The 24,993-nt window shown below is 41.7% G+C and overlaps 1 protein-coding gene across 2 annotated transcripts; it reads left to right on the plus strand.

Moving 5' to 3' along the window:
• The first annotated feature begins 40 nt into the window (after positions 1-40).
• pcdh10b (protocadherin 10b) lies at positions 41-23,617 on the plus strand. 2 transcript variants are annotated; one of them, XM_083559777.1, is made up of 5 exons: positions 41-3,304; positions 4,644-4,702; positions 5,463-5,569; positions 16,774-17,100; positions 22,282-23,617. In XM_083559777.1, the coding sequence occupies exons 1-5, from the start codon at positions 659-661 to the stop codon at positions 22,299-22,301; spliced, it is 3,159 nt and encodes a 1,052-aa protein (XP_083415903.1). In that variant the 5' UTR covers positions 41-658; the 3' UTR covers positions 22,302-23,617. The 2 variants fall into 2 exon arrangements, with proteins under 2 accessions (XP_083415903.1, XP_083415904.1); XM_083559778.1 differs by having other exon boundaries at positions 16,774-16,931.
• The last annotated feature ends 1,376 nt before the right edge of the window (positions 23,618-24,993 follow it).

Here is a 24,993-nt window from a genome sequence, read left to right on the forward strand (position 1 = left end):
CTTTCCATTCACGTTGAGAGCTCTGGTTGGATCCCGGGGACCGGAGCGGGGGACAAAACTGGGGACAGACGCGCGCTCGAGCTTCAGTAGCGCCGCGAGCTCTCGGTCACAGGAGAACAGAGCAGCGGCCCGAGTAAGCGGACTATCATCATCATCAACATCATCTTCTTCTTCACCAGCAGCAGAAATAAGAGCCTGGATTTCTTTATTTCACTCTGTGGATTATGGTTATTTTTTTATTCTTCTTATGTCATTCTTTTTGAACTGTTTGCGATCAGAGGAATGTGCGCTCGCGCAAGATCAATACATCCCCTTCGAGTGTAAATCCGAGCTTAGTATCTTTTTTATCATCTATTTGTTTTTTATTCTTCCTGTTTGTGATGTGAGATGTTTGCCACGGACATCATGATACCAAGGTTCTAAAGGAGACAAAATAATAATAATACATGGACATCACTCTGGTTTGTTCCGTGATGACTGCTGCTGTGTTGCGCGCGGCTCTGCGGGGGTAATTTTTAATCCCACCCCACTACCCCCCCTCAAGTCACCCACCCCCCCTCTCCTCACGCACAGGCACACACAAGTTCTTCATATTTTACATGTTCAACCTTTGTGTTTGTATGCTTTTAATTCGTTCCTGCGGATAAATCAAGTGGACATGGAGATGCTCCTGCTTTGGCTCGCGCTGTGTCTGGCGCACAGGGTCGCCTCGCAGATCCGTTACTCGGTACCGGAGGAGACGGAACGAGGAACATTCGTGGGTAATATCGCCGAGGACCTGGGTCTGGACCTGACCAAACTCGCTTCCCGTCGTTTCCAGACGGCGCCAGGCTCACGCGGGAGCCCGTACCTGGACGTGAACGTAGAGAGCGGCGCGCTACTGGTGCGAGAGCGCATCGACCGCGAGCGCGTGTGCAAGCAGAGCGCGTCGTGCGTGCTGCACCTCGAAGTTTTCCTGGAGGATCCGCTTGAGCTTTTCCGAGTCGAGGTCGAGGTGAACGACGTGAACGACAACGCGCCCAGCTTCCCGGAGAGCGATGTCTCGGTGGAGATCAGCGAGAGCGCCACGCCCGGCACGCGTTTCCCGCTGGAAGCAGCCTTCGATCCAGACGTGGGAAGCAACGGGCTCAGGACGTACGAGATCACCGCAAACGGTCACTTTGCGCTCGACGTGCAGACGCAAACGGACGGGAACAAGTTCGCAGAGCTGGTGCTGGAGAAGCCCCTGGACAGAGAGCAGCAGGCGGTGCACCGCTACGTGCTCACGGCGGTGGATGGCGGGCAACCGGCGCGCACGGGCACGGCGCTCTTGGTGGTGCGCGTTCTCGACTCAAACGACAATGTGCCTACATTTGACCGGGCCGTGTACTCAGCGAGCCTGGCTGAGAATGCGCCCGCGGGCACTCTGGTGATCCAGCTCAACGCGACCGACTCGGACGAGGGTTCTAACGGAGAGGTGGTCTACTCTTTTGGCAGTCACGTGTCGAGCCGCGCGCGCGAGCTGTTCGACGTGGACGCGCGCACGGGCCGCATCGAAGTGCGCGGCGAGGTTGACTTCGAGGAAAGCAACCTCTATCAGCTCTATGTGCAGGCCAAGGACATGGGGCCAAACGCTGTGCCCGCACACTGTAAAGTCCTCGTGAAAGTCACTGATGTCAACGATAACGCGCCGGAGATCGCCTTCAGCACCGTGACAGAGTCCGTGAGCGAGAGCGCGGCCCCGGGCACAGTGATTGCGCTGCTGAGCGTCACCGACAAGGACTCTGGAGACAACGGGCGAACTCGCGTCGAGATCCTCGGTGACGTGCCGTTCAGGCTCAAGTCTGAGTTTGGAAACTATTACACGGTGGTCACGGATGGCCCGCTGGACCGCGAGGTTGCCGATGCGTACACGGTCACGGTGACGACGCGCGACGGGGGCTCGCCTCCGCTCTCCTCGAGCAAGTCGGTGGAGGTGCGCGTCTCGGACGAGAACGACAACGCGCCCGCGTTCTCGCAGCCCATTTACGACGTGCACGTCACGGAGAACAACGTGCCTGGCGCCTACATCTACGCCGTGAGCGCGCGGGATCCAGACGCCGGCGATAACTCCAGGGTGACCTACACGGTCTTGGACCGCGACATCCAGGGCATGTCGGTCCTCACATACGTGTCCGTGAACCCGGAAAACGGCTACCTGTACGCTCTGCGCTCTTTCGACTACGAGCAGCTCAAGGAGTTCAGCTTCACGGTGGAGGCGCGGGACGCAGGAAGCCCCGAGCTGCACTCAAACGCCACCGTTCACGTAGTCGTAGTGGATCAGAATGACAATGCGCCGGCCGTAATCGCGCCTTTGGGCAAAAACGGGACAGCCAGAGAGCCTCTGCCTCGCTCAGCCGAACCGGGATACCTGGTCACACGTATAGTCGCCACAGACGCAGATGACGGTGAGAACGCGCGTCTTTCCTACAGCATCCAGCGCGGAAACGAGGACGGATTGTTTCGCATGGATTGGCGCACGGGGGAATTGCGCACGGCTCGCAGAGTGTCTGCGGCTAAACGGGACGCGCAGCAGCACCAGCAGAGGCGCCTGTACGAGCTACTCGTGGAGGTGAGAGATCACGGCCAGCCGCCGCTCTCGTGCAGCGCCGTGGTTCAGGTCGCACTGGTGGACGGGCTTCCAGCGGCGGCCTCGGCGGAGGGACGCGGAGGAGGGGGCGGCGGCGATCGCGAGCGCGGTGGAGCGGCCCGGGCCAAAGACGCGAGCCTGGACCTCACACTCATCCTGATCGTCGCTCTCGGCTCGGTTTCGTTCGTCTTTTTGCTCGCCATGATCGCCCTCGCCGTGCGCTGCCGCAAAGACAAGAAACTGAACGTGTACGCGGGATGCAACGCGTCCTGCTGCCTCTGCTGTGGGCGACAGGCGCGCTCCTCCCGCGGCGTTAGCAGCGGCAACGGTGGCAGCAAGAAGAAGCAGAAGAAGCAGAAAAAACTTAGCAAGTCGGACATCATGCTGGTGCAGAGTGCCAACTCGGCAGACGTGAGCGCGCACGCTGGAGTTGGCTGCGGAGTCGGGAGCGCGCAGGTGCCCGTCGAGGAGTCCGGGAGCTTTGGCTCGCTGCGGCGCGGCCAAAATTACTGCTATCAGGTCTGCCTCACCCCTGAGTCCGCCAACACCGACCTGCTCTTCCTGAAAGCATGCGGAGCGGGAGCGAGCCGCGCGGCCACGGACACCGAGCACAGCCCACGAGGAGGAATACACACCACATACACGGAGCAACAGCAGCCGGACATCATCTCTAACGGGAGCCTTTTATCCAGCGAGGTAATCAAAATGACCATTCCATTACAAGTCATTATACATTTGCATTTATGTCTCCAATAATAGCTAATAAAAGTAAAAATAATTCTTAAAACTGATCTCCTGCAGTGATCATGATCGTTCTGTAAACCACATAAAGCTGCACAGCAAATGACCTGAGCTCTGAGGCTGTAGATATTTGATTAACACCATAAAAGTTCAATTGAAGTGTTAATTCTGCATTGTAAAAGCTAATGCGACTCTGTAGGTTGCAAATGAACGCTTTCTGGATGTATTAGACTCTAGAATACTTCAGGAAATCTCTTCCTATAGAAGACTTTAGGCACGTATTAAGCTCTTTAAGAGGTAAATAATTTACACACAAAAAATAATTTATTTTACTACAGACCTCCTGAACTTAACATGTATACACAAAGCTATTTCACAAATGTGTAGCACAGATCCAGTCAGTTTTAGAAATGTTTTACACATAAATGCTATTTCCAGCTGTTTGTTTCTCATATCTGACCCTGTTAAATCCAATTATCCACTCCAGCAGCATTTTCTATTTATTTTTATTCTATTTTATGTTTTTATATCCTGTTATTTATTTGAAAATGGCTCCCAATTGCCAAATTGCACCCAAAAGATGAAAATGGTTTTCTGGTGCTGCGATCACATTAATATCAGCTCTATAGAGGAATTCTGAGTTTCATGAAGAACATTCTGGAGTCATGCTTTATGTCTTTTTTTTTTTTTTTTTTTTTTTTATAATTATTAATCTTGTCAAGGCCTGAATTAATCCAGTTAATGAACTGCTGTTCAAGTGCTAATGGCCTTGCATATGGATTTAATGAAAGAAAAGGGAAAAAAGGAGGGGGGTGGTGGTGAAAAGAAGCTTTCACGTCCAATACAAAATTGCGAAAACGGTGATGTGTGCAAGAAAGAACACAAACGCATAAAAGCCATTTGTTCCACTATTAGTCTGTTCCCGGTGTACGCTATGTCAGTGTGTAAGGACTTCCTTGCACTCTTAATAACATCTCACACACACACACACACACACACACACACACGCAGCTGTATTAACGATGCCAGTCACGGTGCTGCGGAGGTTCACAGGAACAAAGATGTGTCTATAAGGAAGCTGAGCTGAAAAGGTGCAAGACAAATTCCTGGCACTTCGAAGAGCTGGGAATAAAATCCATGCATGTTATAATCACTATACTGATCCCCATTATTAATTACTGCTAGGTATCATAGTGATCAATATCCTTGTGAACAATTTATTTGAGGAACAAATGTCTGGAAGCAAATGTCTGGAATTTGTATTTTCATGAACCGAAATGCTGTTCTCTTCCAGACGAAACACCAGCGGGCCGAGCTCAGTTACCTGGTGGACAGACCGAGGCGTGTGAACAGGTAAGGATCGGCTTTACTCCAGAAATTCTTAAACTACAATGGTGTATTTTCTTTTAGTCCTAATTTATGTTCTAGCTTTAGTTTTAGTGTATTAAAAAAAGTATGGGAATATTCATTGTAAGCTTTATCCGGTGAATCCGGAGTGTATTCCAGGAATATTGAGCATGTTCTGGAAACACAGTCCATAAAGAATCCAGGTCTATTACACAAATTCACACACAGGATGATGTAGTAGGGTTAAAGATGTAAAGTTTTTTGGGGACATGGAAGGAAACCTGTAAGCTAAAAGGAAAACCCAGATGGAGAACTACATGGAATTCGAACGCAGGACCCTGGATTTTATAGTTATAGTAAAAAAGTATCTGTATAAATGTCGGGGGTTTTTTTTGTCTTAATTGAATTACAGGCCAACAATTTTTTAGTTTTCCTTTCAATTTTAAACTTGATATAGACGAGACAAAAAAATTATATTTTTTTATTAACTGATTATTAAATAATAATAATACATTTTCATTAGAAAACAAAAAGTGATTCAAAATATGAACAAAAAAGAAAATATTGGTTTCAATACACTTGAAGTTTCTTGAAATGAAATATTCCAGTTTTTTGTTGTGTTTCATGAACAATTTTATTTTTAGAAAAGATCATTAAAAAGCTACTTTTGTAGCTCTTTACTATAAATGATCAATTCTACTGATCCCACCCCATGATTTCTTCCCACTGAGCTCAAACAAAATCTAATTTTTGAATCATCTTCCAGTTCGGCATTCCAGGAAGCAGACATCGTGAGCTCGAAGGACAGTGGACACGGAGACAGTGAGCAGGGAGACAGCGATCATGACGCCACGCATCGTGGGCACTCCTCCGGTCAGTCCTCTCGAATGTCTCTTGCTTTAATGCTGGTTTGATTCCCAGCTGCTGGTGTGTGTGTGTGTGTGTGTGTGTGTGTGTGTGTGTGTGTGTGTGTGTGTGTGTGTGTGTGTGTGTGTGTGTGTTGCCATCATCAATGTTAAACATCTGACAGGCTGCTAGAATCCTCCATATTAATCTGTATTATTAAAGGTGCTATTTGTATGCTGAGGCTAATTATCACAGTTAGAAACAGGATGCTGTAGTATGTGAGACAGGACTGTGTGTGTGTGTGTGTGTGTGTGTGTGTGTGTGTGTGTGTGTGTGTGTGTGTGTGTGTGTGTGAGTGTGAGTGTTTGAGTTAAACATATAAAGATATAAAGAGCTGTTTTCTCTGCTTCCTACTACACATGAAGTACCTGTAGGTGGTTGAATGTGGGAGGTGTTTATTGTACAGTGGTATATACTCTAGATTATAGGCAGTGTTTCAGGGGTATTTGAATGATCAGGAGGGTCTTTCTGATGAGTTTAGGGTGATTTTTGTGTGTTATTAAATGAAAGGGTTTTTTTTATTAATTGGGTTTTATTCCGAGGTGTTTGTGTGAATGTTGAATGGTATTTAGTTAAAAGATTGATTTATTTTGCTCATGTGTGGTATTTGGAGAGTGTTTGGGTGGTGTCTGAATAAATGGGATTGTTTTGGGTGGTGTTTGGTGGTATTTGGAGAGTGTTTGGGTGGTGTCTGAATGAATGGGATTGTTTTGGTTGGTGTTTGGTGGTATTTGGAGAGTGTTTGGGTGGTGTCTGAATAAATGGGATTGTTTTGGGTGGTGTTTGGTGGTATTTGGAGAGTGTTTGGGTGGTATTTGTAGATATTAAGGGTGGTAGTTGAGGTATTTGGAGAGTGTGTGGGTGGTTTTTGAATTCATGTGATTGTTCTGGGTGGCGTTTAAAGGTATTTGGGGATTTTTTGAGTGGTAGTTGGAGGAATTTGAAGAGTTTTGGGGTGGTATTTTTGTAGGTATTTGTGGTGTTTTTTGTGTGGTATTGAATAACTGGGTTTGTTGTGGGTGGTGTTTGGATGAAGGTGTTTTTCTTTTTTGAGGTGGTACTTGGTTGTAGCAGATGTGTGGGTTTTTGTATATGGAGAGAACTAGTTTCAGTAGAGGTATATTTACAGTGGTATTTGATTGCAGTTAGATCTTCTAATTTGTTTTCTTTGTAGTATTTGGATATAGGTGGTGTTTGCCTTCAAATATCTTTTGGATGTAATGTTTTATAATTGGTTGTATGAAATCTTTAAATTGTGGACAGTTGGTCTTTAGAGAAGAGAAGAGTATATTTTTGGTGGTATTTGATTGTAGGTTAATTTTCCTATATGGGGTTTTGGTGGTATTTGGTTCTTGGGGTGGTTTTTGTAGAGTAATTTAGCAGGACTGTAATAATTTAGTTCGGCATATTGTTTGGGTGTAAGAGGGCTTTATTTTTCAGTGCTTTATGAAGTGCTTATTGTCAGGTAGTATTTGGAAATAGTAAAGTTTGCCTTTAGATGTCTTTTTGGATATAAGAGGCAGATATAAGAGGCAGGGGGTTTGGGGTGGTATATGGATATAAGTGGGTGTTTGCTGGAGCTAGTTTGATGAATGTTCTCCAAGAAAGTGATGAGAGAACATTGAAGAATGATTAAATCGTACACATTTAAAGATATTTTACTATATGCAGCATGTTGAAAGGTTCAACGCTGGACCGCTCAAGGACTCTGGAGAAGCCCTTTTCGAGTTTAAATAGTGGTCTTTGTTGCATTAGTTTGAGTTTGTTAAATGTAAAAAAAAAAATGTGTACAGGTATAGTGAGGTGTTTGTACAGAAATAGTGTTTTACCCTGTAAATGGAAATTATTATAGCAGAAAAACGAGACTAAATCTGGAACGGGATGTTCAAGAAGCGGCACAATCTTATGCTCAGGTTTCCACAGATTTTTGTCCAAAAATTGTCCATGTAGGTCTTGGAGGTATTTGTATATGAAGTGTTATGGGATGTCGCTCTTGTTGTTTTATGTAGCACCAGGGTTCTGGAGAAAGGTTTTCTCATTTCACTGTGTACTGCTTTATATGGTTGAAATGTGGTAAAAAGCCTCTTGAGTCTGGAGGTATGATGGTATTTGGGTGTTTGTTTTTGGAGGATAAAGCATGTCTGTAGAAAGTGTTTGGAAGCATGGTGGAGTGTTGAGGTGCAGAAATATGTACAATGTGGCATTTGTGTTTGAGAATACAGGGAAAATGGAGGTATGTGGATGCTCGAGGTGTTTGTATATGGTGTCGGTTTTAACGCAGTGTTCACTGGTAGAAGTTCTTCATGCACTCTGTAAATGAATGTATGTGGGTGTTGGAGGCTACCAGGTGTTTGTTTTGGAAGGATCCGTGTATAGGTGTTTAGACTTCCGTTATGAATGGATGTTTGTGAGCGCTGTTCGGGTGTATGGGTTTTTCTGTATTTAATTTTGAAGTGTTTGATTGAAAGTGTATGCTGTAGGAACCTGTTCACGATGTCTGTTTCGTTGTTGGGAGTATTTATGTGTTGAAATTGTTCAGATGTTTGTCGATTCGTTCGAGGTGTCAGTTGTGAGGGTTGTTTGAGAGTATAATGTATTAGGACCATTTTAGTGTATGAGAAATAACCAACAAACAGGAAGTTTCATGGGAAAAAATACAATCCGAGTGCATTAGTGAGGTTTTTAGACCAGAACGGGTTGCCAGATCAGCTTTTACTGAATTCTACACATTTCTTGAAGTGTACTGGTACGAGCAACATGTTTTTTCACCCAAAAAGTTTTCTTCCAGGTGCTGTTAATTCCAAACAAAGATACAGATACAGATAGAGGTGTTCTGTTACAACTTGTTTAGATGAAAACATAATTTTTGATGGATGGTTCTGAACATCTGAAATGTTTAGCGCTCGTTAACATTCCAACCTGATTCAGGCGCTATCTGTGATCTCCTCGAGCTTGTGGGAAACTTTGTTCTGGAACAATAGTCCTTAATCCCAGCGAGTGTAATCCTGTTGTTTGTAAATACTTCTCTATAATGAAGTTCTGCTGTAGCGTGACCTTCATTCGTTCACTGGCCACTCCAGAGACGGCAGGGAATTTAGATCAGGCCGGCGGTCTGCCATGCACTGTGTGGGAACACGACCAAATAGGCAGCACAGCAAACAAACAAGCAATTCATTGACTACTCACTCCCCTCGTCCCCTCGTCCCCTCCTCCCCTCAGCCCACATTCTGCTGTCCTTTGCTTTTTCTTTTTTGTTGTTGTTTATTCGCTAAATCCCAAATGGTTGCTTGCTCCCTACTTATACACACTATATAGGTTGTGTGTGTGTTATAACAGCCTGTGTAATGTCCAGTAGGGAGCCATCTGGGATTTTGCTCTAGATTTACAGCCTAGGGTGCAAATTAATGGATTTTGCACCCTACGTAGTGCACCATATGTCTACTATGGACATGTAGTACATCACAGCTAGTGCACTACATTTATAGCAATTTAGGATTCAGCTCTTCCTATTTATTTAAATATATATATATAAAAAGTAAACTACAAAGGGTTTAATATACCATCTTTAGTTTTAGTGACTCGTCCACCTAGTGCACTATACAGGATACGTAACAGCCCGGTTTTTACTCTCCGTGTCTATTAACCAGCCATTCGAGATTCCTGTCTCTACAAGCCTTCAATATATGATATAAATTAAAGCAATAAGATCTTTTCCACACTATTGAGTGCACTAAATATCCATTTGAGACCCAGCTTTCTTTTTTCCAATAAAGGTCTGCCACATGGGGCATGAAATAATAACGTTTTTTATCCTATTTAGGGCACTTCATGTCGAACAGTGTGCCTTTCGGGATTTAGCTCTCCATTTCCTTTGTAATTGCATGATCTATGGTCTGAAATAATATATTTTTTACTCGGTGCAAAGTGCGTTATGTGTGTAAGGCAGGACCGAGTGCGCTGCGTAGAATGTAATATAGTAGTCTTTTTAGCCTATGTAGTGTACACACACACACACACACACACACACACACACACACACACACACACACACACACTATAATATATACTGTATATTAGGGTGATAAATTGATTCAAATACTTAATCGCGATTAATCGCACGATTGTCATGAATTAACTTGTGATTAATCGCAACCTAATCGAACATTTTCATCTGTTCTGAACGTACATTAAATGATTCCTTTTCAAGTATTTAAAACTCCTCACCTCACCTACATCAATAGTTAGTAGTCTTACGAACACCCTTGTGGCTGATGAACACAAACGTCCACTAGCAAACCCCAAAATCTAGTAGAACATCTTTCAGAAGAGTGGAGGGAATAATAAGAGGAAATTGGGACTAAATGTAAAATGTGATGCTCAAAAAGCACGTACAATACTTATGACCAGACAAACTTATTCTTCTTTCTGTCCTCTACATCTGCCTCTTTCACACCAACTACCTGCATGTCTTCCCTCACCACATCCACAAACCTCCTCCTTGGTCTTCCTTATTTCCTCCTTCCTGGTGTCTCCATCCTCAGCATTCTCCTACTGATATACCCCATGTCCCTCCTCTGCACATGTCCAAACCATCTCAATCTCACCTCCCTCACCTTGTCTCCAAAACGTCCTACATGCGCTGTCCCTCTAATAAACTCATTTCTAATCCTGTCCATCGTCGTCACTCCCAACGAACATCTCAACATCTTCAGCTCTGCTCCCTCCAGCTCCACCTCCAGTCTTTTACTCAATGCCACTGTCTCTAAACCATGCATGGGGAAATAAAAAAATAAATAAAATCCATATAAAAAGTTTATGAAATAATTTTTATTTGATTGAATGATTATAAGCATTTGATTCTGTACAAACCAGCAAGAATCCCAACTTCCACACACCCAAATGAATCCTGTATGTGATGTGTATAAAAGACACCCGTCACAACCTCTTCCATTCAACCCTCTTCATCACCATGGGAAAGACCAAAGAGCTGTCAGAGGACATCAGGGACGAGATCGTAGACCTGCACGAGGCTGAAATGTCAAAATTAACGTTTAAACGCAAATTCCTTTTAACGGCACAAATTTTATCAACACACAATTAATGCAGCGTTTATTTCTGTTTGACCATTTTTATAAAAAAAAATAAAAAAAAGAAATGAATAAATATGAAGGAGACAACACACATTTATTTCTTTCTTTACTCACATATAAAAACATTTACTCCACCGCAATTTTTCTTTTAATCTCTAAGCATTTGTTTTACTGATGTGCCAAATCTCAAATCAAGCAAAAACAAACAAACAAACAAACAAACAAACAAAAAAAGACTCCATGGCGCACACATCCGGCAAATCTTTTTTAATTTCAACAATTTTACCTTTTATAAAACAACAATTTTCCAACAGCAGCAGTTTTTTTTATTTATTTTTATTTTATATATTATTGGAAAACTCACATTGAACTTTTTATCCATTTACGGATACATTTGATGCTGTGGAGCATTTTTAGCAGCCACAAAATCGCTGTTGGAAAAAAAAATAAAAAGTTCTAGGGTTACGTTTAGGTTCTTTAGTGGCTTTTGAAGCTCTGACACTGGAGACTCCTTTCTTTAATGTTTTGATGAAGATGATCTGTGCTTTGCTATTCGTTTGAAGGCCTCATGTACCATGTTGTAAATGGTTGGAAACGAGTTTTTGAATCAGTACGCGAGAAACGAATGGATGACGCACCTTCTGGCCAATCAGATTAGAGAAAATTTAACAGCTATCAAAGTGTACGCTATTATAACAATTTGCGTATCAAGTCAATTTAAATAAACGGTGCCCAAACACTGGACCGCATACGGAAAAGAACTATTAGGAAGATTTCCGTGTTTGTTTCTGAAGCGTTCGGGATTGAGCTCGGTGTGTTTCCTGTTATCACGACACGCAGAAGAGGCAGTTTTGCTGTCGGCTGACAGTCACATAGTGAGCGTTTGCGAAGTGAGTGCAATCTCACATAGGCTCGTTATGACATGGCTGTGTACAAATCAAAGCAGCCGAATACACACATTACACACACACGTCTCATTAGCATCGCGTTGTCTTCTGAATGAGTGATCGTTCTCTTCTCAGCATTCTGGAATTGTATTCTTGGTGAGCATTAAACTGTTATATATACACACACACACATATACCCGATCGAGATGTAAAGGTCCGTCTGGACTGCGGTGGATCTTGCGTAACATCACGCATCTCCATCGTGTTTTTTTTTCTTTTACTTTCTCTCTAATTAATTGCTGTGCTGCAAAGTTATCTTGCTTAATTAAGATAATTGAAAGCACACTGTCTTGTCAGGGAACCTTTAAGCATGCCAGCTTTGTTCATTTTAATGAGATCTCGCAAGATTTATTATATTGTTCCTTTTCTTGAAAAAAAAAAAAAAGAAATGATCCCGAGACCCAAATGTGTATGAACCGACTCCTCTTTCTTTCCTTCTGTTTTTTACGGAATAAAAGAAGATTTTTCTTTCCGTTGAATGGAAACAGCAAACCTATTGTTTGTTTTGTTTGTTTGTTTTTAACATGTAGTATATAGCAGGGATTTATTCTGTCTTTTCTCTTTTCTCTTTCTTTATCTGACGTTTCTTTTGTGCCCCGAATCCCTCATTGGGATTGCGCTTCACGACAGCACCCAGAAACAGCTCAGTCATCAGTTATGTCTTTTTAGAGCCGTGCATACCAATTAGCAAATGAAGGTTATTATCCGGGCCGAGCCGCGCACAACTTCTGAGCCGGAGCGCAAATCAAGCAGGATGGAGACTTGAAATCCAATTCGTCATCCTCAGGTCTCCATCCACTTTTCAACCACACACTCAGTTTGTGGACACCTGGCTATACGTTTGACACGTGCTTCTTTTGGAAAATCCCATCCCACACTGAGTCCACATTTGCTAATTTGTTATAATAAGCCCCACTCCTTTAGGAAGATGTTCCACTAGATTTTGAGATTTTGTGGAGATTCATTCATCCACAGGTGTGTTTGTAAAGTCAGGTACTGATGTAGGTGAGAAGGTGAGGAGGTTCCTGGGGTGCAGTCAGCATTCACATTCATCCCAGACGTGTTCAATAGCGTTGGCGATCTATAGCAGGAGATCTTCCACTCTGGGATTTGAACTCATGACCTTCGGATCCAAATTCAAATGCTTTACTCACTAAGCGAGCTAGCTAGCTAGCTAGCTGGATAGATAGATAGATAGATAGATAGATAGATAGATAGATAGATAGATAGATAGATAGATAGATAGATAGATAGATAGATAGATAGATAGATAGATAGATAGATAGATAGATATTTGTTTTATGATGCTTTCACGTGCAATGATTTAAAGTTTTATGTCTCAATTTCTCATAAATCGACTATATAATTCATTTCTCCACTTTCTTTTTTGGAAGAAAAAAAAGCAGTCAAATATTACATCAAGTGTTAAATTTTCTGCAAATGTCAGGGAAATTTCATGATGTCTGACTGTGATTACGCCGGCGTGGAAGATTTCTGTGGCCTTTCACTGCCTTATCTTGTTCTTCCTAAATATCATACTCGGTTCGTCACTCCGGACTCTCACCTGTCGTCCCCCTACAACAGACACACCAGGACGAGTAATTACACCACGGCGTCTAAAAGAGGGTCCGGTTAAACAGGACCAGGATGGCGATTTCTATATAAATATTGTATCTATCAGTGCTGTCAAATAATTCAAATGAATCATGATTAATCGTAAGATGGTCATAAGTGAACTCGTGATTAATCTCAACTCAATTGCACATTTTTGTCTGATGTAAATTTACCTTAAATTAATACTTTAATAAGTTTTTAATCCTCTAATCAACATGGACAAATATGGATGCTTTATGCAAATGTTTGTTTATTATTAGTAAAACCAAACTCAACATAGGGCATGAAGACAAAATACTCAAAATGTTGAGTATAAAGTAATTGTGGTGTTTTAAATGACGTAAATCATCAGGAACCCAAACGGAACTTTTGCTACATTTCCACACGGACGGTTTTAATTGCCGGATGTGTTGCATCATGGTGGATTTTGGTGCTGATTTGAGACGCATCAGTAAAACAAACGTTTAGTGATAAAAAAAAAAAAAAAATTTTGGAGTTTAATATAATAGGCTTTTTGTACCCGAGGGGAAAAAAGGACGGTGTGAATAAATGTATTGCGTTGAAGGTTTTTTTTGAGCCCTGTGAAGTTTCACGTGTAAAGAGAAACATCAACATTGGAATCGGACCAGATTTGTTTGCTCATGTTTTTTTGTTTTTGTTTTTTTTTGATCGCTGAATGAGTCTAATCCTCTTTTAGAGCAGAAACGCAAAGACTCTATGTGCTGACCAGCCTGTCTAAGGATTACACTTACACACACACACACACACACACACACACACACACACACACACACACACACACACACACACACACACCACACACACACACACACAAATACACACATTTGTTTTCTTATGCCTACAAGGACCTTCAACTGCCTTAATAATTCATGCAGCTAATTAATTCTATTTAATTCGACGCTACAGCAAATCCTTTACCCCAGTAAGCAAAACTGCAGTCTTTTTTATTTGAACTTAAAATAAAAGTAAATTATTAATTAAAATAATTAAATTTAAATGCATTTTTAAAGAATGAGTTGAATAAAAAATCTTACACAGTTCTCCAAAAAAAAAAATGGGATAATTGTTGTCTTTGTGGGGACATTTGGTGTCCATGTTATGTGAATTCAAAAAATGTCCCTCCAACACACACACACACACACACACACACACACACACACACACACACACACACACACACACACACACACACACACAGCTCACTCCTGGCGGGCTGATTACTGGACCTGCTTTTCTGTTTCTTTTCTTTCTGATTATTTGCTTTTTGTGCTTAATAAAGCAGCGTCACGCTCGGCAGAGTTCAGAGTTCAGAGTTCACTGCTAAGTGAAAAAAACAACAACAGCAGCAACAGAAATTCCTCTTTTGTTTGGGCACTAATGATGTTCTGAAGCCAGGTGATGCCGTGATATGCTGAGGGGAGACGACACATCGAGAGAGACACATCGAGAGAGATAATTTTTTATTACATAATACATAACATATATAAATAAACAAATGAAAAATAAAATTTGATTAAATAGTGTAAATATGAATAGTGTACATTTTGAAGACAAAGTTCATCGTTAATCACAGAACACGGTGCTTCTTCATGACACCAGATTTGTTGGAACATCATCAGGTTGTCTGGACTTCCTTGCTGCTTTTGTCATTATTTTTGCATCATGGCTGCTTCTTCGTTCTACTGTGTTTTCTCGGCTGATGTAGATGCACATCTTGGCCCACAATGGAGAGTGATAGAGAGACGTTTTTTACTGAAGTCTTATCGTCTTTACCTTGCTTTGATCTCAAACAGAGAAAAAAACGGGTTTCAGCGAGCGTCGACCCGCACGCTTTGATCAAAATAATTCAACATATTATGTGGGCACAGAAAAGGAACGAGAGCAGAATTCGACCCTGACGTTCCTCCTCACAGCCTGCAGTGCAGAAGCAATTTCATGCTCGTGGCTTTAAATACGCTTCAATTAAATGACTGGTATTACATTTCATCAACTTTCTAATTCTCTGATAAATATATATATATATGAATAAAAGCGTGAGAACGTCGGAGTTGAGGAGTCCGGATGCGGCACCCGGATCTGAACCCTGTTCGGGGTTTAAATGAAATCTTGTCACGCTTTGATTATTGTTATGACCGTCTGTGGGAAAAATTGTGTTCGGAATGCTGTAGTGGTTACAGATGAAATTCACATGAAACTGCATGAAGCTGATTAAGATCAGGGATGGAAATGATGGGACGATTTCTGGTGTCTGGTCTGTTACCACAAAGCAGGTGGCATTTTGTTCCCATTTATTCCCCTTTGTTGTTATAATAGGTTCCATTCATCTGGGAAGATGTTCCACAATATTTTGTGGAGATTTTGTGGAGATTCATTTAACCACAAGGGTGTTAGTAAAGTCCGGTACTGATGTAGCTGAGAAGGTGAGGAGACCTGAAGTGCAGTCTGATGCGAAAGGTGTTCAGTAGGGTTGAAGCTCTATAGCAGGAGATCTTCAACTCAAACCCATGTAAATCATCTCTCCATAGAGCTGGAACAGGTTTGGGTCAAGTGAAGGGAAAATGTCACGCTCCCGCATCCAAAGACGCCCCAATACAATTGTGTGCCTCCACCACTGTTTGTGGTAACAGTTAATGGAAGAGCGACATATGATTGGAAAAGACAGGAGTCCCAAAACTTTTATCTGAAACTGGAGGCTCCTTTCATCCATTCCAACATTATACACTGGAATTCTGACTTCAGTCAACTGCTGCTTTACTGATTTGACAGAAACGCATTACTTCACACTGAATCAGCCATGTTTGGTTCCTTGAATTAAAATAATAGATTTATACATATTTAAATGATTAAATGGCACGACATTCTGTAAAACAAACTGGAACGTCATCATGGCGGCCATCTTGTGTTATAACTTCAGTTTGGATTTTACTCGCAGACTCATTGTTGTTTTGCTATTTATTTATGTATTTATTGTAATTTAGTGCAGTTATTTGGCAGGAATGGAAAATATTTCCATGTTCTTAAAGTGAAGTCTAGGCTCTGTGAACTACAGCCAGGGGGGTCTTTGTTACAGCAGTTATTAATCTTTAGTAATGATTAGCTTCTACTCAGTTAAGTTCAATCAATTCACTGAAAAAATGTATTAATGTTATAGAAACAGGGGTGAAACATTCAGGAGTAAAAAAGCTCTACTGCGGCTCTGACCAGCTAAAATCCTTTTACTATTATTATTTGAAGAGTCAGATCATGCTTGTTAATAAATGTGTATGAGTGGGAATTTCGTTGGCGGAGTGTATTCGGAGGATTAGCCCCGAAGCTAAGGAGTCTAATGCATCCAGGTGGACGGATTGGACGTGGAGTGGAAAATTGTGCAAATCTCATTTAAACTTTATGCAGCAGTGTTGACTAGGCAGGCTGTCCATGTGGCACGTTTGCACCTTGGCGTTTTTGTTGACTTCCTGCTTCGTTTCCCTGACTTGCTCCTTCTTCTGTGTTCCTGCAGGAGCGGATTTATTTTCAAACTGCACGGAGGAGTGTAAGGCGCTGGGCCACTCGGACCGCTGCTGGATGCCCAGCTTCGTGCCCACCGAGTCTCGGCAGGGCGCCGACTACCGCAGCAACCTGCACGTGCCTGGCATGGACGCCGTGCCCGACTCTGAGGTATTTGAGGGTGACGCGTTCACGGGCGATCAGTCATTCTCCACGTTCGGCAAAGAGCCGCTCCACACATACCAACACCAACAGCACCTTCAAGCCTCCACGCTAGACACCAGAGAGCTCCATGCGCTCCTGTCTAACTCGCGCACGCCTTACAAAGCCAACTATCTGTGTGAGTATCCAAGAACAGGCAGAGCGCCCACTCTTTCTCTCTTTCTCTCTCTCTCTCTCTCTCTCTCTTCCTATCTTTTTCTTTCCCTCCCTCTATCCGACCTGCTCAGAGCTAAATTTAGTCACAAGGAGCTCCTCCTGTAACCTCTGGCGTGAAGTGCTGTTTAGATTTTTCCTTCCTTGCCTGCACTCCTTCCTTCCTTTATCATGTTCATCCCATCTATCTATCCATCCATGCATCCATCCATCCATGCATCCATCCATCCATTTATCCTTCTCTACATCTCTGCACTCGGCATGTGCTGCTTTTATACATCGTCATCATCATCATCATTGAGTTTTAACTGAAGCGGATTCGAATCGTGTCTTGAGAAAACAAACACACATTCGCCGGCTTTCACAGTGATACTCTGGATGTTTATTCAAATTTACACAAAACAAGGAAGGCAGATTTCCTTACGCCGCGTCCTGAACGGGTCAGAATATCTCAGGAACGTCTCAGAAACACAAACACTTTACCAAACACACGCCTGACCATATATATATATATATATATATATATATATATATATATATATAGAGAGAGAGAGAGAGAGAGAATAGAGAATATGAAAAAAATAGAGAAATGTGTATATATATATATATATATATATATTTAAAAAAATATTCAGCAGTTTAACAATACAAAAACATTTAACATTTGTACACTAATTAATTAAATTAAAAGGTATAAAAATATGTCAATATTAAAAAAAGGTAATATATTACTAATAAATAATTAATCACTTGTATATAATGAGCCCCACCGCCCCTAAACACACATCCAACTCCTCCCATAAAACCACACATAACTCCACCCCAAACCCCGCCCAAACTCCACCCCCAACTACACACTAACTTAAAATAAATAAATACATACATAAATGTATTTATTTATTTATTTGTTTGTTTGTTTGTTTGACTACAATTTCATTTATGTACCTTTTTTATTTTATTTATTTATTTATTAATTTATTTTACAATTATTTTTTACACATTTTTATCTTCTTGAACACAGAGGATCAGTCAGTGGGTTTTTCTCATAACTACACATTTTACACGTTTTTCAGCAGTTGATGAGTAAATTCAGTGTACATCATGACAAATGTCGTTTTAAAGGCATAACTGAATAATAAGCGAATAAAAGCACGTCGTCGAAATGTTTTATTTGACCAGAAAAAAAGGACAAAAAACCCCCAAAAAACTAATGACTTTGAGGCATGACTCATAGATATAAAATGTAGGAATGTCATTCATATATTAAAGTTTCTATATTGTTGCATATCACGGTTTTTTACATTACTGACCTTCAGTACTTTCCACGTCTCCCTTTATCTTTATTAACATCTCTGATTAGCACAAGCATTTATAATCCATGCCATTCCAAAAGATTTAAATAAATACACACACACACACACACACACACACACACACACACACACACACACACACACACACACATATATATATATTACAATAAAACCTTTTTGTTTTTGTTTGAAAATTATTATTATTATGATAATTTTGGAAAGTAGTCATGCATTTTTTTTCATTCTTCCGAGCCTGGGAAGATGTTTCGGGGGCGGATTTTGATTGTGTGTAGTGCATTATTTTTGGCTTTAGGAACGCATCACTTTGAAGAGTCAAAGCATAAAAAGCGGTTTCTCTTCCGCTATTGAAAGAAAAAGCCAGAAAAAGATCATCCTTTTATCCGTAGATAGTGAAGAGAGGGAGCGCAGACACACACGAGATGAACTGTTCTCAAAATAACCCAGTGGATATGTATACATATTTATATATACACACACACACACACACACACACACACACACACACACACACACACACACACACACACACACACACACACAATATGGACAAACGTTCGTGGACACCTGACCATATAATTGGTATGTGCTGCTTTTTGAACATCCTGTTCCACATTTAGTCTCTATTTGTTGTTGTAATCGCCTCCACTTTTTTGGGAAGATGTTCCACTGGATTTTGTGGAGATTCATTGAGGTTCATGGGGTGCAGTCAGCGTTCACTTTCAATAGTTCAATAGGGTTGGGAGTTCTACAGAAGGAGATCTTCCACTGCAAACCATGGAAAGCAGATCTTCATGAAACTTTGTGCATAGGGGCATCATCATGCTGGAATTGCATGATACTGCATCCATTAAATTTGTGGTAACGGTTTAGGGAAAAAACACGTATGGCTGAAAAAGTCAGGTGTCTCAATACTTTTGCCAAAGTAGTGTGTGTGTATATATATATATATATACAGAGAGAGAGAGAGAGAGAGAGAGAGAGAGAGAGAGAGAGAGAGAGAGAGAGAGAGAGAGAGAAAATGAGAGACACAGAGTTAGCATCTCTACACTCCCGTCTCTCACGCATCGACACGAGATCTTCTGTCCACGTCAACACAAAGTTCACGCACTTCAAACGTGACTTGTGCAAAAGCCGCTTCACCGGATCCCCCGAGGCTTTGTCGTGCTTCATTTTTTATTTTTTTGCTGTACAAAAGAGCGTAAACAGATTCATGTGGGAGGGGAAAAAAAATCTGGTAACAAAGAGGTTGCTCTGTACGTACATGAGATACACCGTGTCCCTCGGCTTTATAAAACCACAGAGCGCAGCCGTGCAGCGAGAAGATATCAAAGCAGTTGTGCTGTGTTTACTGGTGAAGGACGTAGTGTACCTGAGTTTTATAAAAATCATTCAGGGCGGCGTATGGAGGCTGAGGAAAGCACTGCGTTTTAAAAAGCGGAATACGTGATGCACGTGGGTTTTATTAAAAAGCGTTTTGTAATGAAACACAGAATTCCTGTATGCAAACAAATAGAAGTTGGCAGAACCGAAATGACTTTAATGACGTAAACATATTCAAACCACGAGCAAATTTCTTTAACGTCTTCACAAACGTCCAGGCGTCTCGAGTCTCTCAGCCTGACACTAACAGCTCTCAGGAGACTCCAAACAATGCAATAAACAAAAACAAATCCACCATATTGATGCCTATACGTTTTTTGTGTACGTAGAGATTCCACTTTGAACGTCTTTCTGACTGTGTTGTTGCTATAGAAACGATAGCGTATTAAAGTGAGGGATTTGTGTTCTGACCAATCAGAATCCAGGATACATTAAACGTTCTAAATCTGGTACGAATTCCTCCATGGAGTTTCTCCCATTTATACATTGCAAGTCAATCATGACTGTTCCATGGAGGAACTACAAGATGTTCCTATTACTTGGGTGCTATAGTTACTGTCCAATCAGGAGTCGGACAATGTGCAGTCTACGATCTTTTGACTCTTATTGACTCTTGTTTCAAATCACCGCATGTCGCCGTCTCTGGCTGAGAACGAACAATCTCCGGTTCATCTCCTGACTAAATCTGGACCTGATCTCTGTCTTATCACTCGACCATTTTCTACTCACGCTAAAATCATCGTCTGGTCAATCAGACTGTTGCGTTTTATATACGTTAGATTTCCAAATCTTTTTTTTTTTTTTGCTAGCATTTCAAATGTACATCTGTAAACCAACAGCAACACGACAGGAGCATCACAGACACGCTGAGAGCTGAGACGTGTTTACGAATAAAAACTACCACGCTTGCGTATGTTTTACGTAGCAACAACTCGACTACAATGTGAGGTTCGGTCTAAACGTGGCCAGCTAGTCATTAAAAGCACTTCCCTCAGACTGGCTGTAAAGATCACCTCAAATAAATTACCATGTGGTTCATTTGGTTTGGTTTCTTCTTTCCAGCTGAAACCCACAAAAATGTGTCTAAAATGTGTGAAGAGATTAAAAAAAAATTCATGGTCAAAATATTTCAGCCGAATCTTTCAAATAGTGTGCAGAAATGATAAAACTCACTTAAGCCCTGAAATAACAGACTCAACACAATCCAGTCCAGTGAGGGGAAGTGGAAACTCAGTGGTTAAAGGTTACTAATCAGAAGGTCTGAGGTTCAATCACCATTATTGCCAAGCTGCCACTATGGGGCCCTTGAGCAAGGCCCTTAACCCTCTGTGCTCCAGGGGTGCCGTATTATCTGACCAATGTTCTCTCACTAAGATATTCAAAGAAAGAATTTCATTGTAATGTACATGTGACAAGTAAAAAGCACTTTTTAACCTTTAGTACTATAAATAATAACGTTTGAGGAACCATTTATCTTTTCGTTTATTCAGTTGATTTATTCAGAGCATCGAAACATATCACATTTTCATCGATTTTTTTATCTTTCATTCTGTCAAATTTTCAATCAGTTTTAATGGTTTATCAACATCTGAGACGTTTTCCAAGACAACCTCATGTACAGAGGGGTTTTAAGATGTACCAAAGTAGTTATTTACAGTAACAGTTTACACTTTACACTTAGTTTAAATACTAACACTGTCATTTCATCCAACAGTTTTACGACAATAAACATAACTATAAGTGTTAAAATTATTATTATGAATTATTATTATTTAATGAATACAAATAAAATCGTCAACAACGTGTTGGAGGCGGCGCTGATTTGCATGTTCATGCATATTCATTGTTTTTTTTTTGCATATTTTATTTATAATCCTAATGAATGTTCCCAGTCGAGTTCTTTTAATGATTTTAAATGATGTACACTATACGGACAAAAGTTTGTGGACACCTGATTGGTATGTCATTTCTGTAAATTCCACATTTAGTCCCCAATTTGTGTTATAATACCCTCCATTCTTCTGCTAAGATGTTCCACTAGATCTTTATGGAGATTCATTTAGCTACTGAGGTAGGTGAGGTGAGACGGTCTTGGTCAGCGTTCATTATACTCAATAGGGTTGAAGCTCTATAGCAGGAGATCTTCCACATCTTCCAACCTACAGGGAAAGCAGATCTTTATTGAGTTGTCTTTGTGTATTGTTATGCTGGAACAGGTTTTGGTCTCCTAGTTTATGTGAAGAGAAAATGTTATGCTACTGCATCCAGAGACGTTCTATACAATTGTGTATCTATGACTTTGTAGTAACAGTTTCTGGAGGCACCACACGTGTCAGGTGTCCCAATGCTTTTGTCCATACAGTGTATGTTTAAACACTTTCCCATGTTTTTTCCGTGTCCTAACGCTTGCGTTTTTTTTTTGTTCTTCACAGCGCGGAAAAGGATTTGTTAGCTCTTTCCGCGTGGACATCCCAGAGACGGCGTAAATTTTTTGCACAATCAGTCCAACTGACGGAGAAAAAGAGCATCGTGTTCTCGAGAATCGAATCAGACTCTCTTTCCTGAAGTGTGTATACAGAGGGCAGACGCGGCCCCCAGGGGCCCAAAAAGAGACCGAGAAAGAAAACGGAATTTCAGGAGACACGCCCAGGACGCAAAGACAAACACACTTCTCAGCGGGACTGAGACGGATTTATAACATTCACACCCACACACACGAGGAAGAGGACGAGGGACCACAAGGGTGACGGACAATCGTTTCTCCTGGATCCTGCGTGTGCCTGTTTACAGCACTAGTGTACAAACGAGAAAAAACAACAACAACTACGGAGATATTCAATGAGCCCTTTAGATGTTTGTACACACACACACACACACACACACACACACACACACACACACACACACACACACACCAGTACCACCGGAAAGCCAACTGTACAGGAAACTTTGTGCATTTCAAATGCAATATTACTCTTTTAGACATGACTGTTTTTTCTATTTCGTACGTGAGCGTGCGTGTGTGTGTGTACGGTCAGGTGTTTTTTCCTAAATCTGTACAATTTTTATTTCTTTGTTTTCCGGGAAGCAGCGTACCGAACGGACCTGTCCTCCGATTTTTTTGTTTTTTTGTTTTTTTTTTAGAAGAGCGGTGGCCTAAATCGTACTCTTTCAGACATTGCGTAGGTTATATCACGTGTGAGACGTCTCAATTGTACTCTTTTAAGCTTCAAAAATAAATATAAATCTATATCTATAAATCTATATATATATAATTAATCCTTTTTTTTTTGTTTTCGAAATGTGTGCTCTCCTTATGCGGTTCAGCGTCCCGGGAATTCGTCCGTCCTCGGGTCGGGAAGTCGACGTTTGAAGACGGAAAGCCTTATCTCCACGCTTCACGCGCCAATCCTTTTACACTTTTTGGATATTCATCATGTAAAAAAAAAAAAAAGAAAAAGAATTATAATCTAGATTGGAATACATGGTATTTCTGTGTTACTGTAGCCAAAAAAATATGTTTTAAAAGTGAGAGGCCAAATATGGAAGGTGCACCAAGTGCAACACACACACACACACACACACACACACACACACACACACACACACACACACACACACACACACACATACACACCTTACTGCCGAAGGTGACCAATAAACTGATGAGTGTATACTGTAATCTTCAGCAGACTCCTGTGATTTCTTGTGGTTTATTATTTGTTTTATTTGTGACATTTTATGTAAAATAAAGAAATCATGAATATTCATTAGTAATTAATGAATAAAATCAATTTAATATAGGTAATAATTTATTTTTAAATGTGAATCAAATGATTTTTTAGACTGTTGAAAAAGGTGGGGCCTGTGTGTGTCTCTGTGAAGAGGGTGTGGCCTGTGTGTTTGTCTCTTTGTAGGGGTGGGGTCAGTGTGTGTCTCTGTGAAGAGGGTGTGGCCTGTGTGTTTGTCTCTTTGTAGGGGTGGGGCCAGTGTGTGTGTGTGTGTGTGTGTGTCTCTGTGAAGAGGGTGTGGCTTGTGTGTTTGTCTCTTTGTAGGGGTGGGGCCTGTGTGTGTTTCTGTGAATAGGGTGTGGCTTGTGTGTTTGTCTCTTTGTAGGGGTAGGGCCTATGTGCTTGTCTCTGTAAAAGGGGGTGTGGCCTGTGTGTGTGTGTGTTTCAATTACAGTTAAGAAGGCATGGTCTATTAGAGTGGGTGTGGCCTGTGTGTCTTAGTCCAAGTGAATGAGGTGTGGCCTCTGTGCATGCAAGTCCTATTTGGGTGGGTGTGGCATGTGTGTCCCAATAACAGTGAAGGAGGTGTGGCTTGTGTGGCTTAATTACAGTGAAGGAGGCATGGCCTGTGTCACAGTCCAAGTGAAAGAGGTGTGGCCTCTGTGCATTTAAATCGTATTTGTGTGGGCGTGGCCTGTGTGTCTCAATCACAGTGAAGGAGGTTAGGCCTATGTGCATACTAAAGTGGGCGTGGCCTGTGTGTGGCCTCTGTGCATACTAAAGTGGGCGTGGCCTGTGTGCTTTAAACAGCTTGAAATGGTGTTGAACTGTTTAACTGTACATTTCAGGTCAGATTTGATTAAGATTCTGTGTCTCGTCTCTAATTAAAACTGCTGAAGGAGGAAAAATGCACAAAAATGCTTTCCAGCGCATTAAAAAGGTTCAAATTGGACTCCATTCTGGCAGAACTGAACTTAATGTGGCGAGGCAGAAAGGAGCGCGGCCACAGATTCATATCTCATTTCCCCTCAAATGAAATCCATTATGTCTGACCTCGACTCGCATTAATCTTTCTCAGCAAGCGGGAGTTTTTAATTGCGGCCTGTATGAGCGAACACGTGGCTCTGACGCGTGAAACTCGTCAGCGTTTAATGAACGGAATTCTGGGAATAAAGTAAATGAACGAGCAGGTTACATGCACTGACTTTACTCACAGGGGAGATGCTGAGGGCTCAAGTTTCAACACAGAATCGGGAAATTTCTGCATAAAAACGTCTGTTCTCGAATGTTCTTTATCTGCAGAGCTGGACGTGAAAGATGAGCTGAGGTGCTTCTCCATCATGCAGCACCAAATATTGATTTCATTCTTTCTTTTTTCCCAGAATTTTTTATAGTTTTGTGAGCATAAATACA

Source organism: Silurus aristotelis, assembly GCF_946808225.1.
Source record: "Silurus aristotelis genome assembly, chromosome: 14".
NCBI classification, from domain to species: domain Eukaryota; kingdom Metazoa; phylum Chordata; class Actinopteri; order Siluriformes; family Siluridae; genus Silurus; species Silurus aristotelis.